This window comes from Quercus suber, unplaced genomic scaffold (genome assembly GCF_002906115.3).
Source record: "Quercus suber isolate HL8 unplaced genomic scaffold, Cork oak 2.0 scaffold_416, whole genome shotgun sequence".
Classification (NCBI taxonomy): domain Eukaryota; kingdom Viridiplantae; phylum Streptophyta; class Magnoliopsida; order Fagales; family Fagaceae; genus Quercus; species Quercus suber.
The window spans coordinates 312,725-330,457 of NW_027069867.1; the positions used below are offsets into that span (position 1 = coordinate 312,725).

Consider the following 17,733-nt stretch of genomic DNA (forward strand, 5'->3'; position numbering starts at 1 on the left):
CACGTTAATAATAAAAAATTGTAATGTGTAATGAAAGTATTATTATTTTCATATAAACTTATTATTAAAATAATATTTATTACTATTACTTAGCAATTGTAAATAAAGTTAATGAAAATTTTTGTTAGTAAAAATTGATGGGTCTAAGTCAAAGACTAAAAACGTATAAAAATTACCTTGATGACGTGGACAAACACCTCCACGTCATCCAATCCGGTTCTTTCCCGTACACGAAGTTGTGGCATTCTTATTGGCGCATTTAACTTTTTATTCTCTGTCAACCCCAGGCGTATGTGGATAGTGAAAGCGTGAATGGCATTTTGGTAAATTAGAGAAATAACGTGACCCTTTAGTTTCCGCCCGATATATAATACCACTGCGCTAAGTTTTCCCTCCTATGACACTTTCCTCTCTCGAGAGAGCCTTGACTCCCAAAAAAACCAAAGAAAAGTGGGAAAAATTAGAGAGAGAAGTAAAAACAGTGAAACAGTGAGAAAGTGAATACAGAGAGAGAGAGAGAGAGAGAGCGAGAAAGCGAGGGAAAGTGTGGGAAAATTTTACTGTGTGTGAGAGAGAGAGAGAGATGAAGCACATTTTCAAGAAGCTTCACATAGGAAGCAACCACGACCCGAACCGATCAAACGAAAACCCTAACGTGACGTCCGCCACGGCATCGACGCCGCCGTCTTGTGCCCCCGATCAACGGCCGGTTTCTGTGCAGACTTCCGGCGCCGGACCTCCGGCGAGCCCTTCGGCTTCGTCTTCGGCGACTACTTCTCCGGCGAGCAACGCTGCTGGTACCACGCCGTCGCCTGCTGTTGCTGCTGCGGCTGCGGCGGCTAATAGAGCTGACTATATCTCGTCGGAGGAGGAGTTCCAGGTTCAGCTGGCCCTAGCGATCAGCGCGTCGAATTCGGAGTTCCGAGACGATCCGGAGAAGGATCAGATCAGAGCCGCGACGCTGCTGAGCTTGGGAGGTCATCGGATGGATTTGGTGAGGGATAAGGATGAAGTTTCGGCGGAGACTTTGTCGAGGCAGTATTGGGTGAGTTGAAATTCATTGAAGTTTTGATCTTAATTGAAGTGAATTTCTAATAAATGATCTTGAATTAGGTGTTTCTACTTGGTGTTTGGTAGCTAATTTGTTGTATTGAGTATCGAATTGGTATAAATTAGGGCTTTTTTTTTCCTGTTCTATTCAGTCAACAGTTTGAAATTTAATTAAACTGCTATTGAATTAGAGGGAGCTTAGTTTGTTGAGCTGTGATTGAGAATTTCATGTAGTGAAATGTACAATAGGAGCTTGAATTAGGAGCTTTTGGTAGTTGACAATTTGTACCGAGTTGTGGATTGTTGTATATTAGGCAATAACTGTTCAAGTATGCCAAGTGCCTAAATTGTTTAATTTAACTTTAAATAAAGGGTAGTTTGGTTCATTGAGATGTTACTGAGTGTTGGATATAGTGAGTTGTGTTGTATGAGCTTATTTTATGGTGGTTCACTTGGTATTGATAAGTACAGATTGTCAAAATTCTGCCTAATCTAAAGCTAAACTGGGTAGAATCTGGTTCATGCAGTAAGAACATCATAAGTGGTCGAGTTTGATTTTCTTGAACCTTTTCTGAATTTTGTGGGTTTCTGGATATTACCTTGTGCGTTTAGCTTACCAATATTTACTTGAGTTTAGGGGGAAAATGTACTAGCTGTGCACTATGCACCATTACTTTAGGCAAAGTATTCTGTATTCAAGCAGAAAGCTACTGAAGCTCTTCTCTGACTGAATTGTGCACTTGGAAGTGGTGATTTTGGTAAATCAGGAGGTGTTTCCTTTAAAGTTTTGTTATGCATCTGTGTCTCACAGTTTACTCAGTTTGAATTTGAGCTTAGCTTGATTATCGTAACTGACTTACTATGTAGTTGACTTTTATTTTATATATATTTTTATTTTGGGTGATGTTACATCATAACAAGAGATAATGTGGTTTTGACCGAAACACACACAGAGGAAAGGAGAGGAAATGGTTTCAAAACATCCCACTTTTTAGATTTTCTTTCCTTATTCATAATGTAATTTAGGAAGCAAAAGGCATTTCAGATGTGTAAAATCTATATTGCAACTGGAGATTACCCCATATTTATCATGATGTTCTTAGATGTTAGCATTTATGTTACTTCTTGATTATGTTTTGCTCGCATATCAACTGATTTAAAAAATTAAAAAAAATTGTTTTCGTGCTTCTTCTATTTTGGTTTGATTTCTGTTGGGTTCTTTGGTTCACCAGGAATACAATGTTCTTGACTATGAAGATAAAGTGGTGGATGGTTTTTACGATATATATGGGCTCTCCACGGAATCAGCAAACCAAGGAAAGATGCCATCTATCACTGATCTTGAAACAAACCTTGGTAGTTCTGGCTTTGAAGTTGTAATGGTTAATCAAAGAATTGATCCTTCCCTGGAAGAGTTACTGCAAATTGCACACTGTATTGCTTTAGACTGTCCAGTCACTGAGGTTAGTGTGTTGGCACAGAGGCTTGCTGAACTAGTTACCGGACATATGGGTGGGCCTGTGAAGGATGCTAATATTATGCTGGCACGGTGGATGGAAAAGAGGACAGAGTTGAGGATGTCTCTTCAAACAAGCGTGTTGCCTATTGGGTCCATCAATGTTGGCCTTTCTCGACATCGTGCTTTGCTTTTCAAGGTCAGCTATCAGACTTACATTATTGATTCTAGTGTTTTTAGGCTGTATCTTATTTGACCTGATTTCTTGTGGCTATATCCTGGTTATTGAAAAACTCAGGCCAAATTTGGTATAGGCCCTGCTACAATATTTTAGGGATACTTTCTCCACCTAGAACTTCCAATCCATGGTGTTGATGAACCACACCAAATTAAGCATTAGCATCTTAGTTACTTGTAGCAGGGTGGCTTATTTACTTTGTGCGCTTCCATGGTGTTAATGTTATAGGGTGTGATTTTCTAAGATGGAATTTTAATTTTGTTTTCAATTGCATTTACTGTACCTATCATATTGCTTTTGAAGGTGGGGTGGGGATGGAATAGGTTATAGGATCAAAACTTATCAAGAACGAAATAAAACCCATGTGGAGTATGTGTCATTAGTTTTCTTTGATAAAAGAATCTGTATTTTTTGGATGAGGGGGTAGAATAGGGGTACATCATAGTTTTATAACTTTTTAAGTGCAATTGCACAAAAAGAAATGAAAAGAAAAAAAGTGATTGATTTTGGGAAATAAATGCAACATTGATGTAGAGAACATGTTGATATGTTTCTTTTCATTAAAATTTTAAAAGAAATACGCCTTTTTCGTGGAATTGCCTAAACTTTAGGAGAAATACCTCCTTTATTGGGAGATTTTATAAATTGTTTCCCATGTTTCTGTTATAAAGTTTTATTGATTATGAACTTACAAAGAAGGGCATGTGATGCAATTATGGTAGATTAATTTGCTATTACTTTGCAAATTTTCCTATTGAAGAATTATATTATGGAGTGCCAAGAGCCTTGTAACTCAACTAGTTGGCACCTCTTGGCATTTCCAATGGAGACATCAAGGTTCAAATCTCCCCTCCCCCATTTATCGAATTATCAAAAAGAATTATTTTATGGGGTTCATGCATGAAGTCCAATTGAAGATAAAGCCGTGTGGTTTTAATGGTCTATGTATGAGTCTTAGGGTTAAAACAGTATTTTTTTTAATTTTTTTTTAATTTTTTTTATTTGGGTTTTTGTTTTATTAGTTATGGTTAGTTTTGTAGTCACAGGTAAATCTGTAATTAATGCAATTACTGCAAATTAAGCGTATTTTGGTAATTTAGTTGAGTCTAGAGTCACTTAGGAGATCCTAAGTATCTTGGGTTTTATTTTCTTTGGGTCCACCTTAGTCTTTTATTAGGTTCTTAGTACTAGAAGTCCTAATACTAGTAGGAGCCCTAATACTTCTAGTACATGAAAGAGTCTTTATATATTTGTGCTGAATGCCTTCAAAGGGAGGCGTTGATTAATAAAATTATAGTGTGTTTGAGCATTGAGGCATGTTGACCTTTGTGTGACTTCTTCTCCCTCTCTAACTCTCTCTTTTTTTCTTCTTCATCTCTTTCTAATGGTAGCATTCACGGAAATTGTTCAAAGAGCTCCTAAAACACCATAAAATCTCTCTTTTTTTCTTCTTTCTTAAAACCCCAAATCAAGCTGTTTCTTTTATCTATCAAAACCCTAAATCCCCACATATTTTCTTCTATCAAGTAACTCATCAAACCACCTTTTAATTTCTAACACAACCCTTAACTCTTTTTTCAGCAACTCTAAATCCAAAATCCACAAATCTTCTTAGACCTAAATCCACCAAAACCACATATAGACGAATTGCCCAAATTGTCCTACGTTAACATGCCCTTGAGAATTTTTGTCGTCTTTACAGGGCAAGGGGCACCCCACTTTTAGTGGAAGGGTGAGGTCTTATACAAGTGGGCCTTCTACCACAGACATGCACCACCTAAGTGTGAGCGGACTAGGCCAGTCTGTCCAATACTAACATTATTTTTATTTATCAAAAAGAAAAACTTTTGATTTCTTTATCTATGATAATTATTCTGCTTGGAGACAATAGGTATGCCAAGTTCTAGATGACGTAACATCTTTGTGCACCGAACATCAACACCTGTCTGAACACTTACATAGGTGCCAACTTTATTTAATCTTAAAAATAACAATGACTAAGTGACTACTATTAATCAGGACAAATTACAGTTAAGCCATTTGTGGTATAGAGTGAATTTTGTCTGACAATGTGTGCTTTTAAATGGGACAGCTTATCCACCCGATGTTCAAGCCATTTATGTTAGTTATACTTAGTCTTTAAATATTATTATGCAGTCTACAAGTGTAATCACCATTGTGCATAAAGTGCTAATTTTCTAAACTGCAAGCGACTAAAGTATAATATATTTTTGCACATGCATGTTATGGCAGAAGAGTTTAATGGACATTGAGAAGACAAAGCTCAGCTAAGTAAAGTACAACATTTTAACAACAAGTGAAGTTGAACTCACCTCATAAAAATGGATAGATACTTCTTCTACTTGACCTAATGAGAATCACTCAATATATCCCCATATTATTGTCTTTCCTTTTTTTTTTTTTGTCCCAAAAACAATTTCCATGAGAAGTAAAAAAAGTAATTTTTTCCTAACTTTCCACACTATGTCATTTATCATTGAGTATTAAATGTGGAGACAATTATGAATTTTCAAATAAAAATTACAGTTGAGGACAGAAATGGAATAAAAAAATTTAATCAATTAGTGTGGCTGCATTCAATTTACTTTCCTAAAACATTGTGCCTTTTCAAAGTGGAATAAAATTTTGGGGAAGAGAGTAATTATTTATAATGTTTTACTTTGTAAAGTTATTGTACATGTAGGCACACATTTTTAAACATAAATAAGTAAACATGCCCCCATGTCTTGGTTTAGTGAGACTCTGTGGTATTTATATGTCAAACATGACTCTTGTGTTTGTCCACATATGCTCCGTAGGTTTTATTAGCAAAAATTTTAGAGATGTCAATTGGGTTTTTCATTCTGTTACAGGATGTTGTGATCAAATTTTACTCGCATCTAATTTTGTGAGATTAGTTTTTTATGCGTGCTCTGTATGAACTTATATATAAAATAATAAAAGTTGGACCTTATATGTTGTACTCACTGTGTGGTGGCTCAAGTTAAGCATTGCAGTGGCTAAATGTAAGTGTTACAGGTCATATTACGATGTGCATTCTCTATGTGGCACTATGAAGATTTTTTTTTCTTTTTTTAAGTTAAAAATTTATTACCAAAGTTCTAAAACGTTCAAACTACTATTTCAATTTGACATTACCAAAATCTTCAAGAAATTTAAAGAACTTTCATAATTTATTTAAATTATTTAATCGCCTACCAAAGTTTTTAGTTTTGATAAAAACATGGCCTTATACAATATGTTCCTGTCATACAACTTAATTTAATTACTTTTTCTTTAATTTTTTATTTTGTTCAGTTTTGCAAAATTTATGATTTTTAATTAACCTGTGTATTTACTTATCAAAAAAAAAAAACCTTTGTATTTCATGGCATACTTCTACCTTTTAAAAGAAGTTAATTTTAGCAATTAAGATAATAAAAACACTTTTTTGTAATTATGATTGAAGAAACATTTTCTCTATTTTTTCCCTTCATCTTTGTAAAATTCTTTAATCCAAGTATAAATATACTCAGGTTTAACTATTGATCTTTATGAAGTTCCTCTAATATTGTGAGTTAAGGGGGCTACTTGTTAGCTGTATTCTCATTATCATTGTTTCTCTTATGTAGGCATTAGCTGACAATATCAAGATGCCTTGTAAACTAGTAAAAGGTAGTCATTACACTGGTGTTGAGGATGATGCTGTCAACATAATAAAGTTGGAAGATGAAAGGTTATTTCTTGTGAACTTCTTTCCTTTGTGTATAATGATGTTCAATACATACATACATACATACATACATACATACATACATATATATATATATCCTACAGTGGAGTTTGGATTTTTATCACTGAGACAATCAGCTGTAGTTTGCACCTGCATTTGAGTGTTGTTTCAGTGTTTATTGTTCTATGTATTTATCTCAAGCATGTTTCATTGCTTTTGATTAAAGTCTGAAGTGTTTTCTCAATCTTTTAACCAACCAAAAATGTCCTTGAATTTTTTTATTAGGAAATTATCTTGAAGTAAAATAATATCAAGGCAATAGCTTTATAGTATGCATTGATATTGGAAGGACTTTTCATATTGCAATTTTTTAGTCATCCCCTTTGGTAGTCATCCTTCAAATGCTGATATTTGGGATTCACGATGGTGAATGATCAAGTGGAAGCAAGTGCAAATTCTTTGCAAAACTAAACTTTGATCCAATTCATTAATTTTGGCTAATATCTTATGTTCATCTCTACCTTAAGATTCTTGTGGATTTTTTTTATTTTTTTTATTTTTTATAAGTAAGATTCTTGTGGATTTCTCTCAACTGTAGAAATAAAAAATGTGTATGTGAGGGACAATGACAACAAATATTTCTCCTCCACCAGTTAAGTATTTGATGTCTTAAGTAGCAAAGGCACTGAGGTTCAGGTTATGTGACTTTGGGAAATAATGTCAACCATTTGATATCTTAAGCAGGAAAGCCACTTTGGTTCAGATTATGTGACTTTGGGAAATATTTCCTAAAAGGGATGAGTAGTAAGAACTTTCCAGAATTTGACTTATTTTTGGTACTCACTATTTTCTTTCACCGGCTTATGTTCCTTGGTTAATCAGATCTCAGTGGCATTTTAGATGTCCCCTTTTTTGCTGACTTTGCCTGATCTTATACCTTCTCTGCTCTCTTCCCATCTAGAATATAAGTGTGTACTTATGTGTTCTAAGTCTTATGATTTTTGGTACTCATTATGATTTTGTTTGTGAGATGTATTCTTCTGTGTACTAAGTCTTTCCTTTTATCCTTTATTATGAGTAAAGTTCTTATATATATATCCTCTTCTATTTTTTTTTTTTTTTTCCCGGTGAAAGTTAATAATTTGTATCTACTATACGTTGGAAATATATGTTTTTTATTTTTTCAAACAAATAAAAAGGAAAAAATTTAGAGATAAACAGTAACTATAATTTATTTTTTGAACGTGTATTTGAAAGTGGTGTAGTGATATAGAGAAAAGTTTGGTTGGGAAAAATAAGATGATCGCGAGGGGAAAGAATGCTAAATTTTAAGAGTTCTCTTAGTTTTTTATTTTATTTTTATTTTTTTAAATTGGGGGTGTTTTACTTTTATTTAAGAACTTTCCAGAATTTGACTTATTTTTGGTACTCACTATTTTCTTTCACCGGCTTATGTTCCTTGGTTAATCAGATCTCAGTGGCATTTTAGATGTCCCCTTTTTTGCTGACTTTGCCTGATCTTATACCTTCTCTGCTCTCTTCCCATCTAGAATATAAGTGTGTACTTATGTGTTCTAAGTCTTATGATTTTTGGTACTCATTATGATTTTGTTTGTGAGATGTATTCTTCTGTGTACTAAGTCTTTCCTTTTATCCTTTATTATGAGTAAAGTTCTTATATATATATCCTCTTCTATTTTTTTTTTTTTTTTCCCGGTGAAAGTTAATAATTTGTATCTACTATACGTTGGAAATATATGTTTTTTATTTTTTCAAACAAATAAAAAGGAAAAAATTTAGAGATAAACAGTAACTATAATTTATTTTTTGAACGTGTATTTGAAAGTGGTGTAGTGATATAGAGAAAAGTTTGGTTGGGAAAAATAAGATGATCGCGAGGGGAAAGAATGCTAAATTTTAAGAGTTCTCTTAGTTTTTTATTTTATTTTTATTTTTTTAAATTGGGGGTGTTTTACTTTTATTCGGATGAACGTGAATGGAAAAAAATTCTAAATTTTAGGAGTTCTCTTTTTGAATTCAAAATGAAATTTGTTATTTGACATTTATGACCCTATTTCTAAGAGAAGTTACCCTTCATTAAAGAGGGTACGTTTGAACCACATAAAAGTCTAGTTCAAAAAGGGAAATCCTCTTATAGATAGTGTGTGTATATAGAATAGGATTGAACTTAAACCTACATAACTAATCCAATGTTCATGCATGTCCCATGGTTTATTCTCTCCTATGTGTGTTAAAGCAATATCTCCGTGATATGCATGCAATTGAGTGTTGAGTGTGTGCGCATATTTAATTTGATTCATAAAAGTTGGTTTAACCTTTTTTTGCTTCTACATAGATCTAATTTATATTTTTCTGCCTTCAGGGAATTTTTGGTTGATCTAATGGCAGCTCCTGGAACACTTATACCAGCTGATATTCTAAGTGCAATGGAAAATACCTTTAAGCCATACAATCCAAAAATAAACAAAATCTCACCTCTCCATTTGTCTAATGACATTGGAGTTACGTACTTAAGACCAAAGCCTTTACTTGGTGAAGGTAGCAGTCATAACTCTGCAGTTGAGAGTAGCTCACCCTTGGATAGAAGGTCAAGTTCTGAAAATGCAGAATCCATTTCTTTATTCCCCAGTACAAGCGGTGACACTACTGTTAGTTCATCTGGTATATCGAATAAGCCGAGTCCTAATCAGTCAGATCTTTCATCATCAGGCATTGGCACCTCTCTGTATAAAGGCAGTCGTGGTGCCCATGCAGTTGGTGATGGTGTGAGGATAAATCTCAATGTAGTTCCATATAACCAAAATAACCCTGAGGATCCAAAAAATCTTTTTGCAGATCTTAATCCATTCCAGATCAAAGGAACTGGCAAAACTTCTTTGCATAACAAACCTACAGAGAATAGAGTTGATGAGCTTCAGAGACCGATAAATAACCCTGGTCGACCCCCTGTATCATTGATGTGGAAGAATCGATATGCTCTCAATGAAGTCCCTCAGAAAAAGGAGTATGATTATATGGAGGGTCTATTTCCAAGAATCAATCGTGAGCCTAATGACTATAATCTGCCATCGTTAGCTTCCACCAGTTCTAATACACCTGGAAAGATCTATGGTGATGGTTTCAAATCAGCTGGTAATTCAAATATGCCCAGTATGGTAAGTAATGCAGCAAATTCTGTCAGTGGCACCAGTTCATTGTTGGAAGCTAGCTCAAGTCAGTTTGATAGGTTTCATCTGGTGGGGGATTTGAATGCTAATTTAAAGCGAGAACGTCCTAGGAATGGGGAAGAATCGCAAGTAATGCGGTGGATTTGGTTCAAGAACTTGAGGACAATGAAATTGGTTTTCACGATCGTAGAAAGTGCATGCATGATCGATTTATGGGGAACAATTTGAAATTGAAGGATCCAGAAAGTGCTAGCTCATCTTTTGACTCCAGCACAAGTAAGGCTGAACAAATATACTCCAGCACAAGTAGGGTTGACCAAATATTTGATGATGTCGATGTAGGAGATGAAGTTCGTTGGGAAGACTGGTTATTGGTGAAAGGATTGGACTAGGTAGTGCATATGGCTTGTTGGAAGTATATTATATTTGGCAAATCTTGGTAGTCATTTTGCAATTTTGGAACTTGTTCCATGTTCTATATAAATACGTATGTATGAATGTATGTATATGTTTCACTATAATATTACTAATTATAGTGTATTGCTATGGTCTTTGGGCCAAATGGCATCTTTGCCCTCAACAAAGCAAGTGATGAATGTTGCAGTTTTGGGTTTAGTACCATAAGATTGTGTTAGTTGTGTTTAAGCTTTCCAAAGGGAAGAGTTATAGTAATAGTGCATGAATTATTTGGAAAGAGTTATAGTAATAGTGAATGAATTATGTATGGAAAATTATGTTCCTTTATAGGATCTAGTGCTTCTATCTCTCTCTCTCTCTCTCTCTCTCTCTCTCTTCTCTCTTCTGGCTAGAAACAGAATGGTAAATCCTTCATAAGAGGTTATAGTTTCATCTTATTTTGGTAGCTTTGTACTAGTGTTATGCTTAATAAATTAAGTATGAGGAAGAGACTCATTTATTTCAGTCTTTGCATAGCAATAACCCTTGTTTCCTAGGAAGTTCTTTAATTTTTTATTCATTTTTCCTGTTTCTAGGTTCATATGGGGAGGTTTATCATGCTGATTGGAATGGCACGGTGAGTTCTATGATTCCTTTTTGTATTGTCACATTTTGCTCTTTGCTCTTTTGCTTTGAATTAAAAGAATTGCATCTTGTTGTCCATTATCTTTTGCTCTGTATAATTCCATCTTTAAAATGCCTTGATGTTTTAACTTACTCAACTTGAATTTGAATGCCCAATTAATGCCTTGATTGATCAATCCTCTTACTATTTGACTATTGATAAACTTTCACTGGTCCCAGAAGTTTAAACTATTTGGAAATATTGAAATTAATTATTCAACCTATATTCTAACACTCTTCCTCACAAGTGGGCCTAAAACTTTATAATTGGTGGGGCTCAACATGTGGAATTTTGAAATTTTTTAATAGGTGGTAAAGTGGAGATAGGGTTTGAATTCAAGACCTTTTACTTTGAGACCATGATAAATATCTGGTAGTTCCAAAAATTTAAGCTATTAGGAAAGTTTAATTAAATCATTTACTTACCCAATATTCTAACAACTGCAATAACAAGTGAGTTTACTAAAAATAAAAGTAAAATTAAAAAAAATTCTCTTCATTATTCTCATCATCCACAGTAGAATGTTTGTATGCATAGTGATAGATTCTGCTATAGTGATACAGGAAAATTTATGGATGTCATGAATGTTGGCACCATTAGTTAGTGGTAAACTTAGATGGCTGTCATGTATAGTTGTCATTGGTGAACTATAGAATGAACTCTTTTGTTCTGACTATCACTGGTGAATAATGTATAATGTGGAATCTCTTTCTTTGTTGTTGTCTCATTATAATGCTTTTTTGCCATTACGTGAGTTTGGTATTTTTTTTATTTAATTGTTTTACTTTTGACATAAAATAGGAGCTTTTAGACATTGAAGGGAAACTGATAATCTAATAATCTTCTGGTAAATTTTGAACTACAGGAGGTCGCTGTGAAGAAGTTTTTAGACCAGGATTTCTCAGGTGCAGCTTTGGCCGAGTTCAAAAGTGAAGTAAGCAATGAATTAAGCTTCTATATATGCATGTGATATTGCTCTTTTTGATTCAGGAAAAAGTAAAATAACCTTACACACTAAATAATGTTGTGCAATATGAATACCTAATCACCCAGAAACCAAAAAAAAAAAAAAAAATTCAGAATTCTGGAAACTAAAGCATTCTTGGTATCAGTGGTGGTGTTGTCTTGTTGATGGCTAGTGACTGAGGTGGTTGCAGAATGGCACTACCAATGAGGGAGCAGGATGATGAGAAGGATGTGATGGCACTACCAATGGTGGTCTTGCATACACCTTCTGCTTCCTTCTTAGAATTTGTTACTGATGAGATTTCCAGCCCAAGTTCAATTTATTAACATCTTCACCAACCCAAACAATTCCCAAAACTACAAAACCCAACCTAACCCTTTTCATAAAATATTGGATTCTCTAGTGATGGAATGGAATGTCATGACAGGAATTGTGGGGCAAGTTCATCTTCTTTTTTTTTTTCTTTTTTTTTTTTCCTTCTGAAAATTGGACATTTAAGACATGACATCATATGACCCACTTGACACATAGAAATGAAAAGATAATATCCACGGTTTGGGTTCATGGCTTATACTTTCTAATCAATCCAAAGCCATTAACCTGCATTTTTTTCATATGTAAAATAAGGTACGAATAATGCGTAGACTGCGGCATCCAAATGTTGTTCTTTTCATGGGTGCTGTTACTCGTCCTCCAAACCTCTCTATCATTTCTGAGTTTCTTCCAAGGTACAACTCTGTGCTCTTTTTGTTGTCATATCTTAATGAGTTTGAGTTTTTTGCAAAACAAAATTCATCTGCAATGAGATTCTAATGATCCTTGCAATTTTACCTGCATTGATTAATATGTATATGCATGCATGATTATATATGTGCAACTTTCATTTCATTAGTAGTGTTACTAAATTTTGATTTTTCAGGGGAAGCTTATATCGAATTCTTCATCGTCCTCAGTGTCAACTTGATGAGAAGCGCAGAATAAAAATGGCTCTTGATGTGGTATGATATTATTAACCCTGCATTCTTTTTAATCATCATTTATTTCCATACCCATATTTAAAGCTATTGTCATCTTTCAGGCTAGGGGCATGAATTGCTTACATGCAAGCACACCCACAATTGTTCACAGGGATTTGAAGTCACCAAACCTTTTAGTTGATAAGAACTGGAATGTCAAGGTATATGATGATTTNTGAAATCTATAGATTCTTTTCAGTACAGTGAAAGAATATTTATGGGCTCTTGGATGTTATCTTTTCCTATATGACATTACTAATTTGATTACTATGCTAAATCAGGGATTTAATTAAAGCCTAGGGGTAAAAAAGGACTCTTAAAACTCCTAGAGGATTCTAGACTCAGACATAACTAAGGAAATATATTTAAAAAAAAAAATGCTTTGTCCACAACATTTTCACAACACTTTCACAACAAATCTTAAGTGGTAGGTTGCTATTGGTTGTTATGGGTGGGCAAAAAAGTAATTTAAGTTGTGGATTCAATTTAGAACCAATAACAACTTACCACCTATAATTTGTTGTGAAAATATTGTAAAAATATTATGGATGTAGTAGCACTTATCTAAAAAAACAGTTCAGGACTATTGTGAAATTCTAGTTCTCCCCTGCGTGTATATACCTATAAATCTCAAATCAATGACTCAAAACAAAATTATTGAAGCCTCAGAACCCTGTAAGGTAACCTTTGTAGCCATAAAAATCTTTGTTCAGCCAGGCATTGCAGGCGGTTTCCACACATGAAAAAGCTCTACTTGTTAAAACTAGAATGTAAAAAAGAAAAACAGCAGCTAGATCTCTTGTTCCTTGTTTCTTTCCTCTGGTACTTGAATGCTCGCCCACACCTGACACATTATGCACTTGAATCTATGTAAAATTGGTCTGCCTATGGGGTTTTTTCAATCCAAAATTTCCTTTGGTTCTGAATTTTAAAAATTGTTTTAGCCTGGAAGTCAGGCTGTAGTATGGCTTGTTTAGATTGGTGAAGCTTAACAAGCTGGTTGATGCACTGGGAAATTATATGATACCCTCCTCACTGAATTGCTTGAAAGTCAAACTATTAAAATAAAAAAGTGACAAATGTCAATGTTTGTGGTGCCACTGGTGTGTGAGCTAATTCTGACAAACTATGATGCTTATATGCAGGTGGGTGATTTTGGGTTATCACGCTTAAAGCACAACACTTTCTTGTCATCCAAATCAACTGCAGGAACGGTGAGAATCTGAGATCAATAATCAATATTTTTTTTTTTTCAGTTGTTTCTGTAGATGACACAATTTTCATCAGCTTACTTGACACTCTTTCTTCACTTATATCTGACTGCATCTTCTTCTATGTGTTAGCCTGAGTGGATGGCACCTGAAGTTCTCCGAAATGAGCCATCAAATGAGAAGTGAGTTTCTATTGTTACAAGTATATTTTTAATTTTCAGCTTTACTTGGTGCATGTTCACCTGTATAGCTACACTGCTTGGCTAGTCCATGCTCCATCCATCTATCATAGGTACTGGATATGCCTGATGCAGGATGACAAACTCTAACTTTTGTTTGGGAAACAAAAAAAAGAAGGGGAAATGGCCTAGGAATCACCGCCAGGTGATGAAAATAGAATAATAGAACCTAGGAATCACCGCCATTTGCTTGGAATCACTACCAAGCATGAGATAAAGATAGGAACCCAAGAATAACCACCTGAGCCTGCTTGGAACCATGACCAAGTATTGGAAGAAAAGTAGAAAACTTCCAACCCAAATTTCATTAAGCCTCAATTATCTTCTTACAATAGTGAACTTTGGGCCTTTAAATCGAGTCTCCAAATTACATAAATTATGGAAAGAAAGAGAATCATAATGAGATTAAACAATGTTAGGAAATAAAATCCACGTCTCTAAATAGCATCAGTCACTGGTATTCAGCATCAATCACGTTCAATAAAGTCCAACAAAATCAATCAACATTAATAGGTCTGATTTGTTGAGAGCACCAATGCTCCAGCTGTCTTGTGGTTGGTTTACTAGCTTTGGCATATGTTTGTGCTCGAGGTAAGTTTGAGTGAAGTGTGCCTATTTTGGCTTACTGTTTTAAAGGTCTGGATATGGGTTTTGATGCCTTCTTGGATTTATCTTAGTCCTGAAAAGTATGGCAGAAAGATACTTGAGACAATGTTGAAATTTCTTCTATATAAAACCAGTGCATCACATTTATGTTTTCTCATCAAAGACATAAGTGCTGGGAGGTCAGAGGGTGTTTATTAGCAACATCAGGAACATGTTTTTTCTGGTCTTGGAATATGCCTAATTTACCCTACTAATCATGTCTTCATGAAACTAAGCATATCATGACTTCCTATAACTGTGGTCCTCTACTATCAAATCTTGTGATCATGACATCCCTTGTGAAAACCCATGTGTTGCTGGGCTTTGGATTAAAGAAACAGAGCCCAGGAATTGGAAATATGGCTTTTCTGTTTACAGCCTTGTTGAACCTGTAGAACTCCACTAACATTAATTATATTATCCCATATGGATATTCAGGTGTGATGTCTATAGCTTTGGAGTCATTCTGTGGGAGCTAGCTACCTTGAGATTACCTTGGAGTGGGATGAACCCAATGCAAGTGGTGGGTGCAGTAGGTTTCCAGAATCGTCGCCTGGACATCCCCAAGGAAGTGGATCCTTTGGTTGCTCGGATAATTTGGGAATGTTGGCAAACGTAAGTTTAAGAAATCTGAACACTAACATATATTCAGCTATTATTCCTTTACTAAATTTCAGATTAATTGATTGCTCTTCTTGTCTGTTAATTCCCAGCGATCCAAACTTGCGACCTTCATTTTCACAGCTCACAGCAGCTCTCAAGCCTTTGCAGCGGCTTGTCATCCCATCACATCTGGACCAGCCAAATTCGCCTCTGCCACAAGAGATTTCAGTAAATTCTACACCTTGAATTGTCTCATTTTCTCAAGTGTGAATAAGGAGACATTTTACTTCTTTTCCATGAGAGTAGTAAATGAAAATTTAAAAGGAAAAACACAGAAAAGAAAAGGAACATTTGATTAGAAGGCTTGTAGATTTGTAATTTGTGTTAAAGTTCTGTATGTATTTCTGCTGCAGCCAAAAAGACTGCAGCAGCTCTTTTTGTACAGCTTGGTGTACATCGTTTGTTCCAACAAGAACTGAAACTGTGTAATATATGTGTTCATGCCTTTTGTAAGACAAAAGGCACATTGTCATAATGAAAGTAAAATTACATTTTGCTGTTACAAACTGTGCCATTTTGATGCCCCCTTAATGTCAGGTTTCCTTTGGCCATTTTTCTAATTACAATTTGAAACTTACCAATTGCTTTCTATTATCTGGCAATCAAATTATGCTAAATTTGAGTAGGAAAACATGGTGAAATTGTTGACTAGCTACATAGAAAGACAAACACCATAACTACCAACAATGCCATACCCAAATCTGCCATTTTACAATGAAAATCTTGCATAATGTCATACTTCAGGAATTTGTAATTGATCAATTTCGTTTCCAAATTTAATATTACCAATTTAAAGGTATAACCAGGATCTTGTTTCTCTTTGGTCTATATGTTGATATGAACTGGAAACTACAAGAAAATGACAGTATACGTTACTCGCATTATCATTGCCGACTACCCCATCTACTAAAATCATCTACGCACTTAAAAATTTTGAATGACCGCAGATTTAGCCCAAAAGAAGAAAAAAGAGAATGGCCGGTGAGTGATTTCAAAGTGCTCAATGTGTTCCTCGTTTATCGTTAGAAATTTTGATTGAGTGTAATTTAGGTGCTTGCTAGGGCCCAAAATACGCCAATATTATCTATACTAATATAATATCATAAAGTCAAACTGTAGCATTTAATATTGCTACTCCTATTGAGCAACATTAACCATGTAACCATTATTTTTATTGATTTGTTCCTCTAATTTTTTTTTATATAATAAATATATTGACCGATTAACTTTACCCATTCATCTTAGACATTTTTTTTTTTTTTTTTCATAATACTAATATATTGGATAGTTTTAACTTTACATATATTTTTCTTTATACATCCATAATAATAACTGCTTTCACACTTTTCTTTTTCTTCGTTACTCTTACTCAGTTTATTGCCTTGCTTTCGCAACGGTGTATGGCCACAACAACCAGACAGGAGAATGAAATATAGGCTATAAATGGTTATTTGGCCTATATCGGGTGCTTGAAATAGGCTGATATATGGGGTGCTTAAAATATGCTGATATATGAACCCACATAATTCCATTTTACTAGAATTAATGACTTGGCCATGAAGCTGTTGACATACTCCACGCAAAACAATTTTGCATGCAAGGCAAAGCTTTAATGGGAAACATTGTAGTACTTTCAATGCTTTGTAATGACTACTAAAAATATGAAAAATTACGTACCTAATTTTAAATATATATATATATATATATATCTTTATTGTACGCTTGATAATCCTTTTTACAATCCATAAATAAATTTATATCACTTACTTTAAAAAAAAAAAAAAAATAGTATGTGCACATCATCAACACATGTAATATGCTTGTAACTAAATTAATATCTAGGATTGTTACTAATACGTGCCTTCAAATTTGGTCCACTACGGTCATTTTGGTCTAATTTAGTTCACTTCAGTCTATTTTGGTACTTATTGATCCACTTCAGTCCATTCGGTCCTACTGGTCCACTTTGGCCCATGAGTCCACTTCGGTTTATTCAGTCCAACTGGGTCATATTCGGTCCATTTCAGTCTATTGGGTCTACTTTGGTCCATTTTAATAAAGTTTGGTTCATTTTGGTCCACTTCGTTCCCATTCAGTCTAATTTGGTCTACTTAGTCATCCATTCGGTCCATTTCAATCTTTCTTGTCCAATTCGGTCCACTTTGGTCCACTTCATTCCAAGATGACAAAAAGTAATATTATTATTTTCAATTTTTTAATTTAATAATTCAGTATTATCTTTCTTT

The 17,733-nt window shown here is 34.4% G+C and overlaps 1 protein-coding gene across 1 annotated transcript; it reads left to right on the forward strand.

Annotated features, from left to right (window-relative positions):
- Nucleotides 1-403: 403 nt before the first annotated feature.
- Nucleotides 404-15,993, forward strand: LOC112030473 (serine/threonine-protein kinase EDR1). The gene is given in 15 exon segments (XM_024063161.2): nucleotides 404-1,045; nucleotides 2,283-2,705; nucleotides 6,377-6,480; nucleotides 8,861-9,789; nucleotides 9,792-10,028; nucleotides 10,031-10,057; nucleotides 10,658-10,698; nucleotides 11,612-11,680; nucleotides 12,341-12,441; nucleotides 12,633-12,711; nucleotides 12,792-12,890; nucleotides 13,875-13,943; nucleotides 14,073-14,122; nucleotides 15,263-15,439; nucleotides 15,538-15,993. Coding segments are annotated over 15 exon segments (3,003 nt in total). The 5' UTR covers nucleotides 404-583; the 3' UTR covers nucleotides 15,674-15,993.
- Nucleotides 15,994-17,733: the final 1,740 nt, after the last annotated feature.